The following is a 14,826-nucleotide window of genomic DNA, read 5'->3' as shown; positions in this document are numbered from 1 at the left end:
AAATATCAGTTCCGTTACCGATATCTCTTCACTGTCAGAAGGGCGTTCCTGACAATTTAGCTGGCCTGTGAGGAACGCCCCTCCTGGCAGTACTGTCCATAGCCCTGTACTGTCAGAGGGGGCATTCTTTACCGCCCAGCCGTGACAGTTTAGCATCATGGCTGGGCGGTGGTAAGAAACGCCCCCACTCTGACAGTACAGGGCAATGGACGACATTACTTGCTGCCGTGGGTGCGCAGTGGGACCAGCGTAAGGTAGAAAAACACCTGTCTGGCTCCCTTTTAACTTTTAAATGATAACTCACAACAAAAAAACATTTTTAAAAAGCCGTTTCCTGTAACTGTTTATGCAAATCAAGTGTCAAGTTAAATCTATAAATGAAAATCTATGGATGTCTGCTTGGGCCAGCTGATCCTAGGACAAATTGCTTATGCGACCACTACAACCAAATACTACTAAAGCACAGGTGGTGTGAATTTTTGCTGGAATTTTGAAAGATCTCTATATGAAAATAAATTTCAAAGGAGGGTGTTAATGAGTATAGTTGTTTTTTGTTTTTTTTTATAAATATTATTGATCTCCCTAGTGGTGGTCTTCAGTAAAAGTGTGTGTGTGTGTGTGTGTGTATATATATGTATATATATATATGTATATATATATATATATATGTATATATATATATATATATATATATATATATATATATATATATATATATATATATATATAAGCACTGTCCTGTCCCAAGTGACATGTTAACTGTATTTTTTAGGGCTGTACGATTCTGGCAGTACCAAATGTATGTAGGGTTTTTTTTTTTTTTTTTTTTTTGCTATGGTCACTATTAATCTCTGCATCTCTCCCAATTGTGGCTTCTTTTTTTTTTTTTTTTTTTTTTTTTGGGGGGGGGGGGGTTGTTGGCTGTAAAACGCCTCCCCCATATTAGATATTGAACAGGCCTTGACCCTGAGCTGCATCCATACTCCTGCAATTCTCACATGCATCCACTTGTGAAAACCTTTAAATATTAATATTCCATGTTTGTCATCTCCATTAATTATTTTACAGAAAGCGGAGCAATTGGCTGCAACTGGTCAAGGGCGATTTTCAGCTGAAAGAGCAACAGATCTTAAAGACTTGGAAATCCTTCGACAAAGGGAAATGGCAGAAAAAAAAAGCAGAGTCTTTCAGCGTGGTACCAGGTGTGTTTTGAGTATGCAGGACGTTGTGTCCGGCTAGAAAAAAAGGTTTTACCGCGGAGAGGCACAAGACTCTCACAGGTGGACACTTTGCAAACCCATTCAAGTGAATGGGTTTGAAAACTGACTGCTGGGTTTACGTTTCCTGTCCAGTTTCTTGGGCAGGAGATGGAAACCTGCAAAGCGGAGACTGGGCGCAGGTGTGAACCCGCCCTAACGCTCCATAAAGTAGCATAAGCATGGGACCAAAGTGCCTAAGTTGCAACCATACAGTTATAAAAGACAAGGAAATACAAAGGTAATACACAGGTAAATATTGCCACCTCAGCATCCCCTTAGCAGTGAGTGGAATGTCGGTCATACAATCACACTGGCACTCCATTCACAAGGAGGGTTCATGTGTGACTTTCGGTACCAATTCTCCTCATCTGACACTTATTTCCAGTCCCTTAAGTAGAGGATAAGTGTACTTAGTAGTATAACCCCTTTTAAAGAGGACTTTTCACCACCTCTACCTATTCAAGAATCTGTAAATAGGTGTAGCACCACTGATTCTAGCACAGATGGAATTTTCTCTCCAGTCTCCTCTGTTCCCAAGCAACAACCTCAGTTAGTTTTGGTGCCTGATGTGTTATTTGAGATCTGCAGTGTCAGATGGGCAGTGTCAGGCAGAGAGTGTAACTCAGAGCTCAGAGTCACACCCTTTGTCTGCCTTTACCTGACACCGCCCTCCTGACAGTACGGAGACTAAATGGCATAAGAAGCACCTAAATGTCCACTAAATTGACTTTTGTATGTCGACTGTGTCACTAGACAAATTTACATTTGTTCTGGCCTAGTACACATCAGCTAAATATACTGAGCTGCCTTTCTCTTGTCCTAGGCATTCCCGGTTTGGTGGCTCTTATATAATTCAGGGTCTAAAGTCTATTGGAGATAAAGATATAATTTACCACAAGGGGCTTCATAATGTAAGTATTTTTATTTAGAAATCATTGTATTTTGGAATATATGGCATTATACAAAATTATTTCTGTTTGTGTTTTCTAAGGCAATTGAAAACACATGGTATACGTTTTGGAAGAAACATCTGGCTTACATATTGGATAAATATGTGGCAGATGGAAATTATTTTGAACATATGGAGATATACACACACACAGAGAAATACATATTATATATAGTCTCAAAGCCTTCAAACCTTCAACTTAGTCTTAATAATAGGCAGTGTTCACACAGAAAGTGTGTGTAGCATTGATGCATTTTAGTTTAGTACTTGTGTTTTTTTTCTTTTCTTTTTTTTGTTCATTTTAGTTGTGTTTTTCTGCACTCCCTTCCAACTGTTGAGAAGAGAACAGCATGCTTAGTTTGGACACCATAAATAGTACTTATACCAAGTATTCAGCACTCAGTCGGCTTTGCCCATATGCACCCCGGTGCCAGAGATATCGATGCTAATAGTTTCAGCACAGATATTCCTGCACTATCAGAAAGGCCGACTTTACAGATCAGCATTAACCCTGGGTTGTGAGGAACTGACAGTACAGTACTGTACCTGTAATTTGTAAGAAAGTCGAACTGTTCAGAGCAACAGTGACAGGAAATGAGCTATGCTTAGTATTTTGTATTTGGTGACAGGTCCATTTTTAGAGAAGTTTATTGACAGATTTTTAACTTATTTTGTAAATAACAGTTTCAGAATTACACCCATGACCTTGGAAAAGAATTAAAGAGAGTTCCAAAGAGGAAGCAACAAGCCAAAGATACAGAGAAACACCATCGTTCTGCTTTAAATGTCCGTCTCTTCCTGAAGGAATTCTGTATAGACTTCCTGGAGAACTGCTATAATCGACTCATGTACATTGTTAAGGTAAATGATGTAGTGACAAGTTAAAAGGTTGTTTATACGCTAAAATGATTTATAACTTATTCTAAAGATAAATCATCAATCTCAGATCACTGAAGGCCCAACATCTGCCACCTTCACTGATCTGTTCTCGACAGCTAAAGTACAGAATGAAACAGGAAATGGGCAGCTCTGTTCTTTGTGTAGTGGCTGAGCAGAGTCGTTGCAGCTTTGCTCTCTTTCTTTTAAATGGTTTTTATTAATTTTTTCATAGTAGCTTTGCACTCTTTCAATGAATTATCTGTAATACGCAGGTCTGGCCACTACACAAAGAACAACGCTATCAGCGTCATTTTCCATTCTCTGCGTATCAGCTGCTGTTTCATGGGGATTTCAGATGTCTGACCCTAATTATTTAAATATTTACGACCTATCCTTTAGAATATGTTGTCTATCTTTTTATTCAGGAAAATATGTTAATTATTTAAGGAACACTAAACATGGAATTTAGTGATAAAAATATATTTGAAGAAGTTGTTGCTCACAGTGTATATGTCACTGCAAACATTCTCCTGAAAAAAACACCTGCGTTTCTGCAAGATTTCTACACTCTGCTTTTCTCCCAATCTCTTCTATATGTCTGATAGATGTATAGTGGCTTTCGAGCGTTCAAATAGCCGGTTCTGAACGCATCTCTATACTTTTTGCCGCGGTTATCCTTCTGGGGATTAAGTTAATGCACTTGAGAAAGGGCGAAGCCCGAAACGCTTTGGTGTTGTACTAGCATTGTGCCTGTTACCTTCCAATAAAGATCATCCATTTTTGACCAGAGCGCGCCGTCAACACTCAATATTTTTTTCCTCCTTGTGACTCCCGGATTCCTATTGGCTAACCGGTAGATGTAAGACGTGCTGCTCCCTCCACCTGCTTTGTCTGCCCGGTGTGACAAAAACTCTACACGGTGAGAGGCCATTTGGTTTATGAACTACCTCTTTTTTATGTACCAAACTGTCACCAAAAATTGCTACACTATCATTGGTCTGCTCGGTGTGACCTTGTTTTGTTTTGATAGATGTATAGTGGAACTTAACCAAGGGGATTTGGCTTAGATAGAGGGTATTTTTACTTTTGATCCACTAATGCGGAGATTGAGGATTCAACACTAGTTAAAGAACAGCTGCCACAGGCTGTTTTGTTATTCTCCACATAATTCCTGGTTTGGAAGTGTTTCTAAAAAGCCTTGATATTGAATTACAGCAAAAGGATATCTTGAGGATTGTGGAACTTACAAAATGTATATTCATTTCATAATATACAGTGAATTACCCCATTTGCTGACACCTGGCTACACTTTCAAGCTCCAAACTTTTGCCTGTTGAAGAGATCAGAATCTCAGGAGTTAGGGACGTGTACATTGTAATTAAATCACTTCAGTGTCTTTAACCCTTTCACTGCCAAGGGTCTATGGAAATTTTGCACCTCCAGTAGCCAGAGCAATTTTCACAGTTTTGAGACTGACAAATCAAAGCTAAATTGCAACATTAAAAAAGCATCCAACCCCCCCTCCCCCATACCTACCGTATTTTTCAGACTATAATGTCCGAATGTGGAGGGGGAGGAGCGGATTTGCAGCATGGCCGCGCTACTGCCACCGCTGGTTTTCTTCAGCGGCAGGAGCGTGACAATCTGCAGGCCCCGGCAGCTAAGACACTCCCCGGCATCCGCCGGTCTATTACAGCAGATGCCGGGGACTGTCTTAGCTGCCAGGGCCTGCAGATTGCCACGCTCCTGCCGCTGAAGAAAACCAGCGGTGGCAGTAGCGCGGCCATGCTGCAAATCCGCTCCTCCTCCACAGGTCCCGGCAGTCAGTTAGCCCCGGGGCCGGTCCCCACCGGCCCCATACCTTTAGTGATGCAGGCCGGCTCCTGCACGGCGAGGCCGCATGAGCCGACCTGTTCCGATGACAGCCGGGAGCCTAATGAAGGCTCAGAGACTTGTCATAGATATATATTACTATCGCGGCTGGTCTATGACACTCCGCGATAGTAATGTATAGAATCTCCCATAGACGGCAATACACTTGTATTGCCGTCTATGGGACTTGCAATCAAATGATTGCAGGTTCAAGCCCCCTAGGCGGGGGATAATAAAATAGTAAAAAAAAAAAAAAACACTTAAAAAAAATATAATAAAAAATAAAATGTTCACCTCCTTTCCCTAGAATACATATGAAAGTATAACATTACTGTGAAACATACACATTTAGGTATCCCTGTGTCTGAAAATGCCCGGTCTACTAATATTTTTATGTACAGTGAACGTCAAAAGTGCTAAACCGCCGGGTTTTTCTCTCTGTTTTGCCTCTGAATTAAATAAAAGGTGATCTAAGCAATAAACATTTCCCAAAATGGTATATCTAAAAAGTACACCTGGCCCCACAAAAAAACGCCCTATACATCCCCATACAGCTGCAGGGTCACCTGTCAATGTGGCCTTGCAGCTGTTCCAAAACTACAACTCCCATATATTAAATATTTTACCATTTTTTGCCTGAAATTTTTTTTTCCCTATTTTTCTCCTCCGGTATATATTTTCTTAAAGTAGACACCTGCAGCATTGTCAGAATGTCACTTGGTTCTTTATGTGAACAGGCACCTTCATGCAATTTTGATTTAAACTGAAGGTTTTATGAAAAAATGCAAATAAATGTATATTAGTTGCTAAAAATGGAAACCAAACAAAAAATTATATGTTAAAAAAGTATCATCCTATAAAATGTAGGGATTACACACTGTGAAAAGCAAGTGAACCCCTAAATCCTATATATTTTTTGAAAGTAGACAACCTGAAGGTTACATATGTCTTAATGGGTCATCAATAGCCACATCCACCTTCATGCAACTTTGTGACGAACACAAAACATTTTTTGAAAAAATGCACTAAAACACATATTTGCACCTAAAACTCATGTTCAATCTCAGATTCATATACAAAATACATTTAAAATAATAGCTTAAAGTGTAAACAATATGTATATATACTATACGTACCGCAAACATCAACAAGAGCTCTGACTCCCAAAAACCCTAATACAGAAGACAAGCAGGATTTTGCTGTTATTCACTAATATGTTAAAAAGCTACACTGAACCTACCAAATTGTGACTGTGATACCAAAATCTAACTTTCCTCACGGTTTTCTAGATTTTGGCTTGCTGTCACTCATTCTGTTACTTCTAGAGGATAAAAGTCTGACCATGATCATGTGATATACGGTCCATTGTCATGTGATGAGCACACAGGTGCCGCTCGTTAGTCACAGCACAATAATCAGACAGCTGCCTGGTAATCAGCTGTGCACCTGTGTGTCCATCACATGACCATGGTCAGAGTTCTATCCTCTAGAAGTAACAGAATGAATGACAGCGAGCAGAGATCTAGAAAACTGTGAGGAATTGATACAGAAAGTATATTGGAAAATTGTATATCTTTTTATTGTACATTTGTTTGTCAATATTGGTCTGAAAGTGGACTACTGCTTTAAAGAGGACCTTTCATCAGATCGGGCACATGCAGTTTTATATACTGCTGGAAAGCTGACAGTGCGCTGAATTCAGCGCACTGCCGGCTTTCCCGATCTGTGCCCGGTGTAAAGCGCTATCGGTCCCGGGACCGTAGTGCTTTACAGTCAGAAGGGCGTTTCTGACACTTAGCCAGGGACGTCCTTCTGCCCAGCAGCGCCTATCGTGCTGTGCTGTGGAGCGGGGAGGAACGCCCCCTCCCTCTGCTCACACAGCTCGTCCATAGACGAGTGTTATCAGGAGAGGGAGGGGGAGAGTTCCTCCCCGCTCCACAGTACAGTGCGATAGGCGCTGCTGAGCAGAAGGGCGTTCCTGGCGAAGTGTCAGAAACACCCTTCTGACTGTAAAGCGCTACGGTCCCGGGACCGATAGCGCTTTACACCGGGCACAGATCGGGAAAGCCGACAGTGCTCTGAATTCAGCTGAAGTCAGCTTTCCAGCAGTATATAAAACTGCATGTGCCCGATCTGATGAAAGGTCCTCTTTAAGTGATCTGTTTCCTTTACCACTATTTAAGCTATTCTCCTGCTCCTTATCTGTTAATCTGACTGACATCTGACATGGAGCTTTTTCTCCATGTTCAGTCTCACACATACAACTCTATGGAGAAATTAGAGACTGAATAAGATTTCTTACTGACTGGTTAATTGATTTATTTTCTCATTTTTTGTTCCAGCAACCTCTTACCTACAAGCTAGCAATGTTAGAATTGTTCAGAAGTGCACCATGAAAAAACAACAATTATGAGTTGCCTTTCTATCCTCCTTCATTTCTTCATAGACTAATATGGAGAAACTAACTCTCCCTGAAAAGTGGAGGAGAAAACTTTTCTCTTTAATAAGATATATTACAAAGTTTCATAGATTAACCTCTTCCATACATCCGCCGTATGAAGCACATAGGAAAGTCACACAAATGCATTTTTTCTTCAAATCCACCCAATTCTGATTTTTTTTCCAGCTTTCCAGTATATTGTACAGAGTAATTAATAGTACTATCATGAAGAAGAATTTGTCCCGCAAACATTAAGACTTGATATGGCTCTGAGAGCAGAAACAAAAATGTTATGGGCTTTGGAAGGGAGGGGGGAAATCAAAAAACAGAAAACCAAAATCGAAAAATGCTCGCGGCGGGAAGGGGTTAACCTGTATTATTAATTTATGAGAAGTTGTTTATAGCTGGAGGTATGCTTTAATCTTCTCTACTGTATTTATGAAGTCTATCACTTTTTTTTGACCCTTCAGTAAATTTTCTTCATAATTTATATTCTTTAGGATCATTTGATTCGTGAGAAGGCGCAGCAACATGATGAGACTTACTACCTCTGGTCTATAGCTTTTTTCATGGCCTTCAATCGTGTGCATAAGTTTCGCCCAGAACTTGTGTCTGAAACGGCCAGTATAAGGACTTTCCATTTTATAGAGCAAAACCTCACCAATTATTATGAGATGATGCTGACAGACAAGAGAGAAGCTACCTCCTGGGCTCGCAGGTAGGGCTTTTATAGAGTGAGTTTGGTGTGTTTTTTTATATTTTACCACATTCAGTAAGTGTTGGGTAAAAATCCTGCGTTATAGCAGTTTGATAATTGCTTCTTAAATTATATTTTGGTGAGATTTTTAAAGTTAAAGTGGTTGTCCAGATACTCTGCTGCCTAATCTGACGGCACAGATGGAAATTCCTGCTGGGTGTCTAAACTTCCAAGGCAAATGCCCAAGTATTGCACAAGGGTCCCGTTCATTCAGTCCCGCTAATGCCCTTTACCCACTGCTGTCAGTTGCATTTTTGCATGCCTAATGTCACAAAAAGCAATAGGTGTGTTTGGACAACCCCTCTTAGGCTAAGGCCCCACGGGCTGTATCCGCAGCACTAAAGCGCTGCAGGAAGAACCGCTGCGTGAACGCATTGCAGTTCTTTCCACAGCGCTTTTAAGAGAAAGTTCACAGTTTTCCTCTGTTTTCCAGAGTTTTCAGTAGATATAATTTACATGCTGCGATTACTGCTTTGCAAATCGCAGCGTGTCTACGCTGCGATCTTTTACGCAAAGTGCGGAAGGGATTCGCATGAATCCCATCCACTTTGCCTGCACTGTACAATGCCGTGATTTTTCCCACAGCGGAAATAGCGGCGTTTGCGTCCTGTGGGGCCCAGGCCTTAAAGAGGTTTCCTAGATTTGATAATGAACCTATTCTCTCCTCAGTATTCTGCCACAATTGCTGTTCTAATTGTATTTGCTGGTTTCCACTCCCTTCTACCATCTTGGCATGACTGGAAATGGTAAAAATTTGTCCACTCAGCCAAAATCTTACTTTGGTAAGGAAGTTGAGACCAGCAGTGGCCCATGCTTCTTCAGAACAGAATCAGTGGAGAACCTGTCATCACCTCTCCCAACTTCGGTTCCTAGTATCTTTTAATAGGCACAGCTGCATTGCTTTTGGCTCGGTTGGCATATGTTCTCTAGCTCCCAGTGTTCCTGAGCAATAAGTGCAGTTAGTGCATTCCTTCCTTGTGCCTTCCCAGTGTATGGAATTCTTGGGAATGGTCCTTGACCCTCAGGTGGGCCAGGTTCTCCTTCCGAGATTCGTGCTCTTCAGTCCAACCTATCTTCCTGTCTCCACCTCCTCTGTCAGAACTTCTCTTGCTTGATTCGGCTGTGCATGGAGGTTTTGGGCACGGTGATGTTGATCTTTGAGGCCTATTCCTTATGCCCAGTTCCACTTCCATCCTCTGCAAATGGCGCAATGGGACAAGTCTCCATCCAGCCTCAACCTCCTGAACTTCTTTGGTGGCTGTCCTCTTCAGTTATCTCTCAGGGGAAGTTTTTTTTTTTTTTTTTTTTTCTACCTCTCCATTGGCAAATGATCTCCACCGTTGCCATTGCGGATGGGAAGCAGTCTTCGGTGCACTTGACCTTTAAGGGACTATTGTACAAGTCGGAGACATCCCTCCAGATCAATCTTGTGGAACTGAGGCCCTTTTTCCTTGCTCTGTCCCACAGGATGTCTCTCCTCCAGGACCTCCCAGTCAGAGTCCTGACCAACAACTTCAGAACGGTTGTCTGCTTGAACCACCAGAGCGGCACCAGGAGCCAAGCTGCTATGCAGGAATACTCCCAGTCCCTTCCACTACTACAACGCTATCCCATTAAAGTCTATGGGGCTGCACTGCAGTACCTACACTCACTGCTACAGTTTATACAGCGAGTGAGCAGCACAGTTCACAGTATGCAGACATTACAAAGAGTGGCATTGACTCAGTACAGGTGATCTGTGGAAGACCCGGTTATTGCTTGACTCAAACCCCCCCCCCCCCCCCACACACACACACAGATCTAAGGTTAGGCTATTAATACTGGAAAATTGATAACCCTTTTAAGCATCTGCCATTGTTATCATCCTCGGGGTCATACAGTGTGGGTTGACCTTACTGTGCTGTTTGTAAATATGTGCTGCTGTAAGATGTATAAGTGATAATGACAGATTCCAAATATTGGACTATACCTTAAGATGCTAGCTTGCTTGTTTTTCACTCAGTTTGTTTCCCCTGTAACATATATACATATTTTTGCTACAGAATGCATCTTGCACTAAAATCCTATCAAGAACTTCTTATGACTGTTAATGAAATGGATCATTCAAAAGACCCATCTGTGCGAGAAAGTAGCAAAGTCATTAAAAGTAAGTTATCTGGTGCTTTTAGCAGTCTATTCATTTTGTGAGGGTTTGTGGGTTTTATTTGTTTGGTTTGTTTTTTTTTTGTTCACACATACTTGGCTTTCTGACCAGGTATATGATTCTGATTGTGTTTTCCTTGTCCAGATAACATATTTTATATGATGGAGTATCGGGAGCTGTTTCTGGCACTCTTTCGTAAATTTGATGAGACCAAACAACCACGAACTTTCTTAAAGGATCTGGTAGAAACAACACATTTGTTCCTTAAAATGCTGGAAAAGTTTTGTTCAGGGAAGAGCACAGTTATGGTGCAGGTAAGCTTTTAAAATTGTATGTGACAATTTTAATGTGAAAAATCACAACTATCATTGCTTGGCTGCCTTTTGCCACATTGCTGAAATGTTGATAATTAAATGTAGTAGCCTAAATATAAATTTTGGTTAAGGAAAAGTCCCACAAAAAACTTCATAGTGTTTTCTTTCATAAAGACCCGCAAGGTGAAAAAAAAAAAGAAGAAGAAACCAAGTCAAAGTGCAGAGCAGCCTAGAAGTTCTGAAGAGCTGGATGAAATCTGGAAATCCATTTCAGAAAAGCTAAATAGTTGTGCAATGGTAGTATTTGTCATTTTTCCTAGTCTACGTTATATTCCATTGTGATTTCCTATTGTCATGTAACTCTGCAATTGTCCCAGGGCTCAGAAAGTCTGCCCGAAGAAATCGTGCCTTTTGATGCTGCTTCTGAGATACCTGTGGAGGAGCAAAGAACTGAAGCTTTGGTCCGAATACAGAACGGTCTTCTAAGTGGCCAGCCTGAAGAATCTCTTGTTCTGCTTCGTTCAGCAAGGTAGAATTTATGTGATATTCATTACACAGCCTAACCACTAATTTTAAGATGAATCTCACCTAGATTTAACTTTTCTACAGAGAAGTATGGCCAGAGGGGGATGTGTTTGGATCTTCAGAATCTACCCCACAAGAAGAGGTTGAGCTTCTTCGGCAAATTATTTTTGCTGATCTACCTAGTAAGTCATAAAATGCGGTCTAACTTGATTCACACAGCTGAATATCTAGGTTCATACGTTTTTGCCACAAAATTTTAAACTTCATGGAGAACTGATTTTCTACCTTAACTGGGCTGAATAATATCTTAAACAGACTAAAAATATTTGTGGTAGATTATATACAGTTATTTTTATTAACTACAGGATCTTCTCAAGTAGAAGCAGATCTAGGTGAAGAAGAGGAAGTTGAGGAAGAAGTAGAGGAGGAGGAACTTACTTCTGTACAAGTGTCTGAACGGGAATTTAACTTCTTAGACTACATGAAACGGTAATTTGTGTTAAGATGTTTTTAAATGATTATTTTAGTATTAGTGTGCATACTTCATTAATTGCATAAGAGCATGCAATAAATACTACTATTTTATTTTTGTTTTTTACTGTGAATTTCTAGGCATTGTCTGTGTTGGGGGCCATTTTTAGTACTAATGAGTAGAGATGGGTGAACGCCGTTCGATCGAATATCAGGCCGTTCGGGAGATTCGATTACAATCGAATACAAGGCCACAAACGCAGTAAAAATTTGTATCCCCTCCCACCTTCCCTGGTGTGTTTTTTGCACCAATAACAGCGCAGAGGAGGTGGGACAGGAACTACGACAACGGAGGCAATGAAAAAAAATCGGGAAAAGTAATTGGCGGCCTGAAACGGATAACCTCCAATTTAGACGGATGGTGGATTTACCATTCGACTAATTTGGGACTGTGAAGTATGTGACTGTGAGACAGTGACAGATCTACAGGCAGAGTTAGCTAGGGATTACCTTTATTTAGGGGGGAATGTTACTCACGCAACTCTTTGGGGCTCCATCTCGTCGGGATCCCTGTCAGCTTGCGATATGCGCGAGCTGACTTTTTCCCATAGGAATGCATTGAGCAGCGTTGATTGGCCGAATGCCATACAGAAGTACGGCATTCGGCCAATCAACGCTGGTCAATGCATTCCTATGCCGAGATGAAGCAGAGCTGAAGCTGCTACACACTCAGCTGTACCGATGTAGGAATCCAATGCAGTAGCGCTGTGTGTGTAGCAGGTCCAGCTCTGCTACATTGGACATTGCTATATCGCCAGCACTTGGGGTTGAGCCGATCTTGACATTTCAGGATCGTTTTTAAAATCCAATTTCCGATCATTCGGAGATTGGATTTTAAAAACGATCCTATTCACTACACAGCATGTAGTCCAAAAATTGTTGGACCCCACGCTGTGTAGTGATTAACCTCCCCCACCGTTGTCCACTTACCTGCATAGCTGCAGTTCCCAGCTCTTCTTGGTCTGGTCCTCTGTCCACTTGTCTTCAGAGTCTTCTGACGCCTCCCCGCCCACACTCTCCAGCCGCACTAAGCCCCTGTCCTCTTCAGAGCGCCCTGCACCCCGCCTCCCTAGACTAGTATTGCAGAGATGCAGGGAGAAGGCAGGGCATGACTCATGTCTCCCCTCCCAGTACCCACCCTTACTCTCCTAAGCCACGCCCCTTCCCAGCTAGTATTATAGAGAAGGCGGGGCTTGGGAGAGTGTGGGAGGGTACTGGGCGGAGAGACTGCCCACATTCTCCTAAGCCCCACCTTCTCTATAATACTAGTTGGGGGAGAGGGGGCAGGGCGCTCTGAAGACTGGACAGAGGACCGCACCGGACCAAGAAACGGAGCTGGGAGCTGCAGGTAAGTGGACAACGGTGGGGGGGAGGGGGTTAATCCGATACTGCACACTCAGCTCAACTACTCCAGAGTTGAGCTGAGCACACGGCCCGATGTAGCAAGCTGGCAGATGTAGCAGTCTGATGCAGCAGACTAACACACTCAGCTCTGCTGCATCAGACTGCTAACATCGGCCAGCTCTGCTACATCTCGCCATAGGAATGCATTGACCAGCGTTGATTGGCCAGTGTACAGCATTCGGCCAATCAACACTGGTTCTGCTGGAGGAGGCAGAGTCTAAAATCGGACCAGAATGGAAACTGCTGTGGACCGATTTTAGACTCCGCCTCCTCCGGCAGAACCAGTGTTGATTGGCCGAATGCAGTACACTGGCCAATCAACGCTGGTCAATGCATTCCTATGGGAAAAAGTCAACTCCGGCATATCGCAAGCTGACAGGGGATCCCAACATAATAAAGGTACTTGATGCCCCCAGGCATGCTTCCCCTGCTGTCCCAGTTGCTTTCCAGGGTGTTGGCATAATTTCCTGGGGTGTGATAGTGGACTTGGTGACCCTCCTGAGTCGAATGGTTGGTTCCCCTGTAGCAAAGCATTTTCTCCCATAGACTATAATGGGGTTCGATATTCGTTCGAATAGTCGAATATTGAGTGGCTATTCGAAACGAATATCGAACATTTTACTGTTCGCTCATCTCTACTAATGAGCTATCCTTGGAATAGGCTATCACTATTGGATTGGTGAATTTCTGACATTTGGACCATGAACCAATCAACTTTTCCAGGCAGCCTCCAGTGCTGGTACTCATACAAGAGACAGGGCTGGTAGCAATGGGCTGCTGCGGTTCCATTCAGATGAATAAGCAGCAGAATAGGCAGTACTTTAGCACCACCAGGAAACCGTGACCAAAGCCTTTTGTACAGGTAGACCCCTACTGATCTGATATGGATGACCTGTTCTTTTGGATAGATCATCAGTATGAAAACTGTCCTCCAGCCCAGAACACGCTTTTGAGAGCAGGGGAAATAATGCAAGTTTTGAAGTTATACTGAATGATGTTTCTTTTATATTTTATTTCAGGTTTGCAAACGCCAATGTGGTAAAGACTTATGTTATACTTTTAAAGAACTATGAGCATAATAGTGCTCACACTAACCACTGTGTGGCAAAAATGTTGCATCGAATTGCATATGATTTGAAAATGGAAGTGTTTCTTTTTCAACTCTCAGTTTTTTGTGTTTTTAATCGTATACTCAGTGATCCAGTTGCTAGTGCCTACAAGGTAAGGAAAGTTATTGTATAGTCCTTCTCAATGTGTTAAATTTGACTCCCCACCGTAGTTCATCAATATCTTTCATGCAGACTTTAAAGCTGGTCATAGTTAATATTCATCTGCAGACATTTTGCTGATTCAGCTAAAATTGGGGAGATCTACTGAGCTTTGTGGTGCTCCCCTGATTTATGTTGCCCCCTGGTCTCTAATGTGTATCAGGATGTGCTAACTCTCCATTGATGGCAAATGTTAGGGAAGGGAATAGTGTATGTTGGATTTCAACCTTTGACATTCTTTGTTACCACTGGAGATAAGTTGGTGCCAGAACTGTGTATATATCAGTAGATCATGTAAAGCTTTTATGCATCTTTATCAGCTACCACGTAGCAGAACGTTGAATCGCTGTATTTTCAGTAATAAAGCTCTTCAGATATGAGATGGCAGTGTGAGCTTGTTTAAATTCAAGAATCTTATGTATAATTACAAATTGTGTGCTCTTTGCTTTTGTTGTAGCTCCATTAACCTACTTACAGGCTGCATA

General features: G+C 41.9%; 1 protein-coding gene across 1 annotated transcript in view; it reads left to right on the top strand.

The window, feature by feature from the left end:
* The window catches only part of TIMELESS (timeless circadian regulator), a 45,112-nt gene that overhangs the window by 13,756 nt on the left and 16,530 nt on the right, over positions 1-14,826 (top strand). The window contains exons 9-19 of the mRNA XM_075265600.1: positions 1,069-1,202; positions 2,083-2,170; positions 2,893-3,069; positions 7,900-8,117; positions 10,199-10,302; positions 10,444-10,613; positions 10,788-10,910; positions 10,991-11,142; positions 11,223-11,320; positions 11,504-11,627; positions 14,093-14,294. Coding sequence (XP_075121701.1) covers positions 1,069-1,202; positions 2,083-2,170; positions 2,893-3,069; positions 7,900-8,117; positions 10,199-10,302; positions 10,444-10,613; positions 10,788-10,910; positions 10,991-11,142; positions 11,223-11,320; positions 11,504-11,627; positions 14,093-14,294 — 1,590 coding nt within the window. The remainder of the gene's footprint in view (positions 1-1,068; positions 1,203-2,082; positions 2,171-2,892; positions 3,070-7,899; positions 8,118-10,198; positions 10,303-10,443; positions 10,614-10,787; positions 10,911-10,990; positions 11,143-11,222; positions 11,321-11,503; positions 11,628-14,092; positions 14,295-14,826) is intronic.

Source organism: Leptodactylus fuscus, chromosome 2, assembly GCF_031893055.1.
Source record: "Leptodactylus fuscus isolate aLepFus1 chromosome 2, aLepFus1.hap2, whole genome shotgun sequence".
Taxonomy (NCBI): domain Eukaryota; kingdom Metazoa; phylum Chordata; class Amphibia; order Anura; family Leptodactylidae; genus Leptodactylus; species Leptodactylus fuscus.
This window is presented reverse-complemented; position numbering and strand designations above follow the sequence as displayed.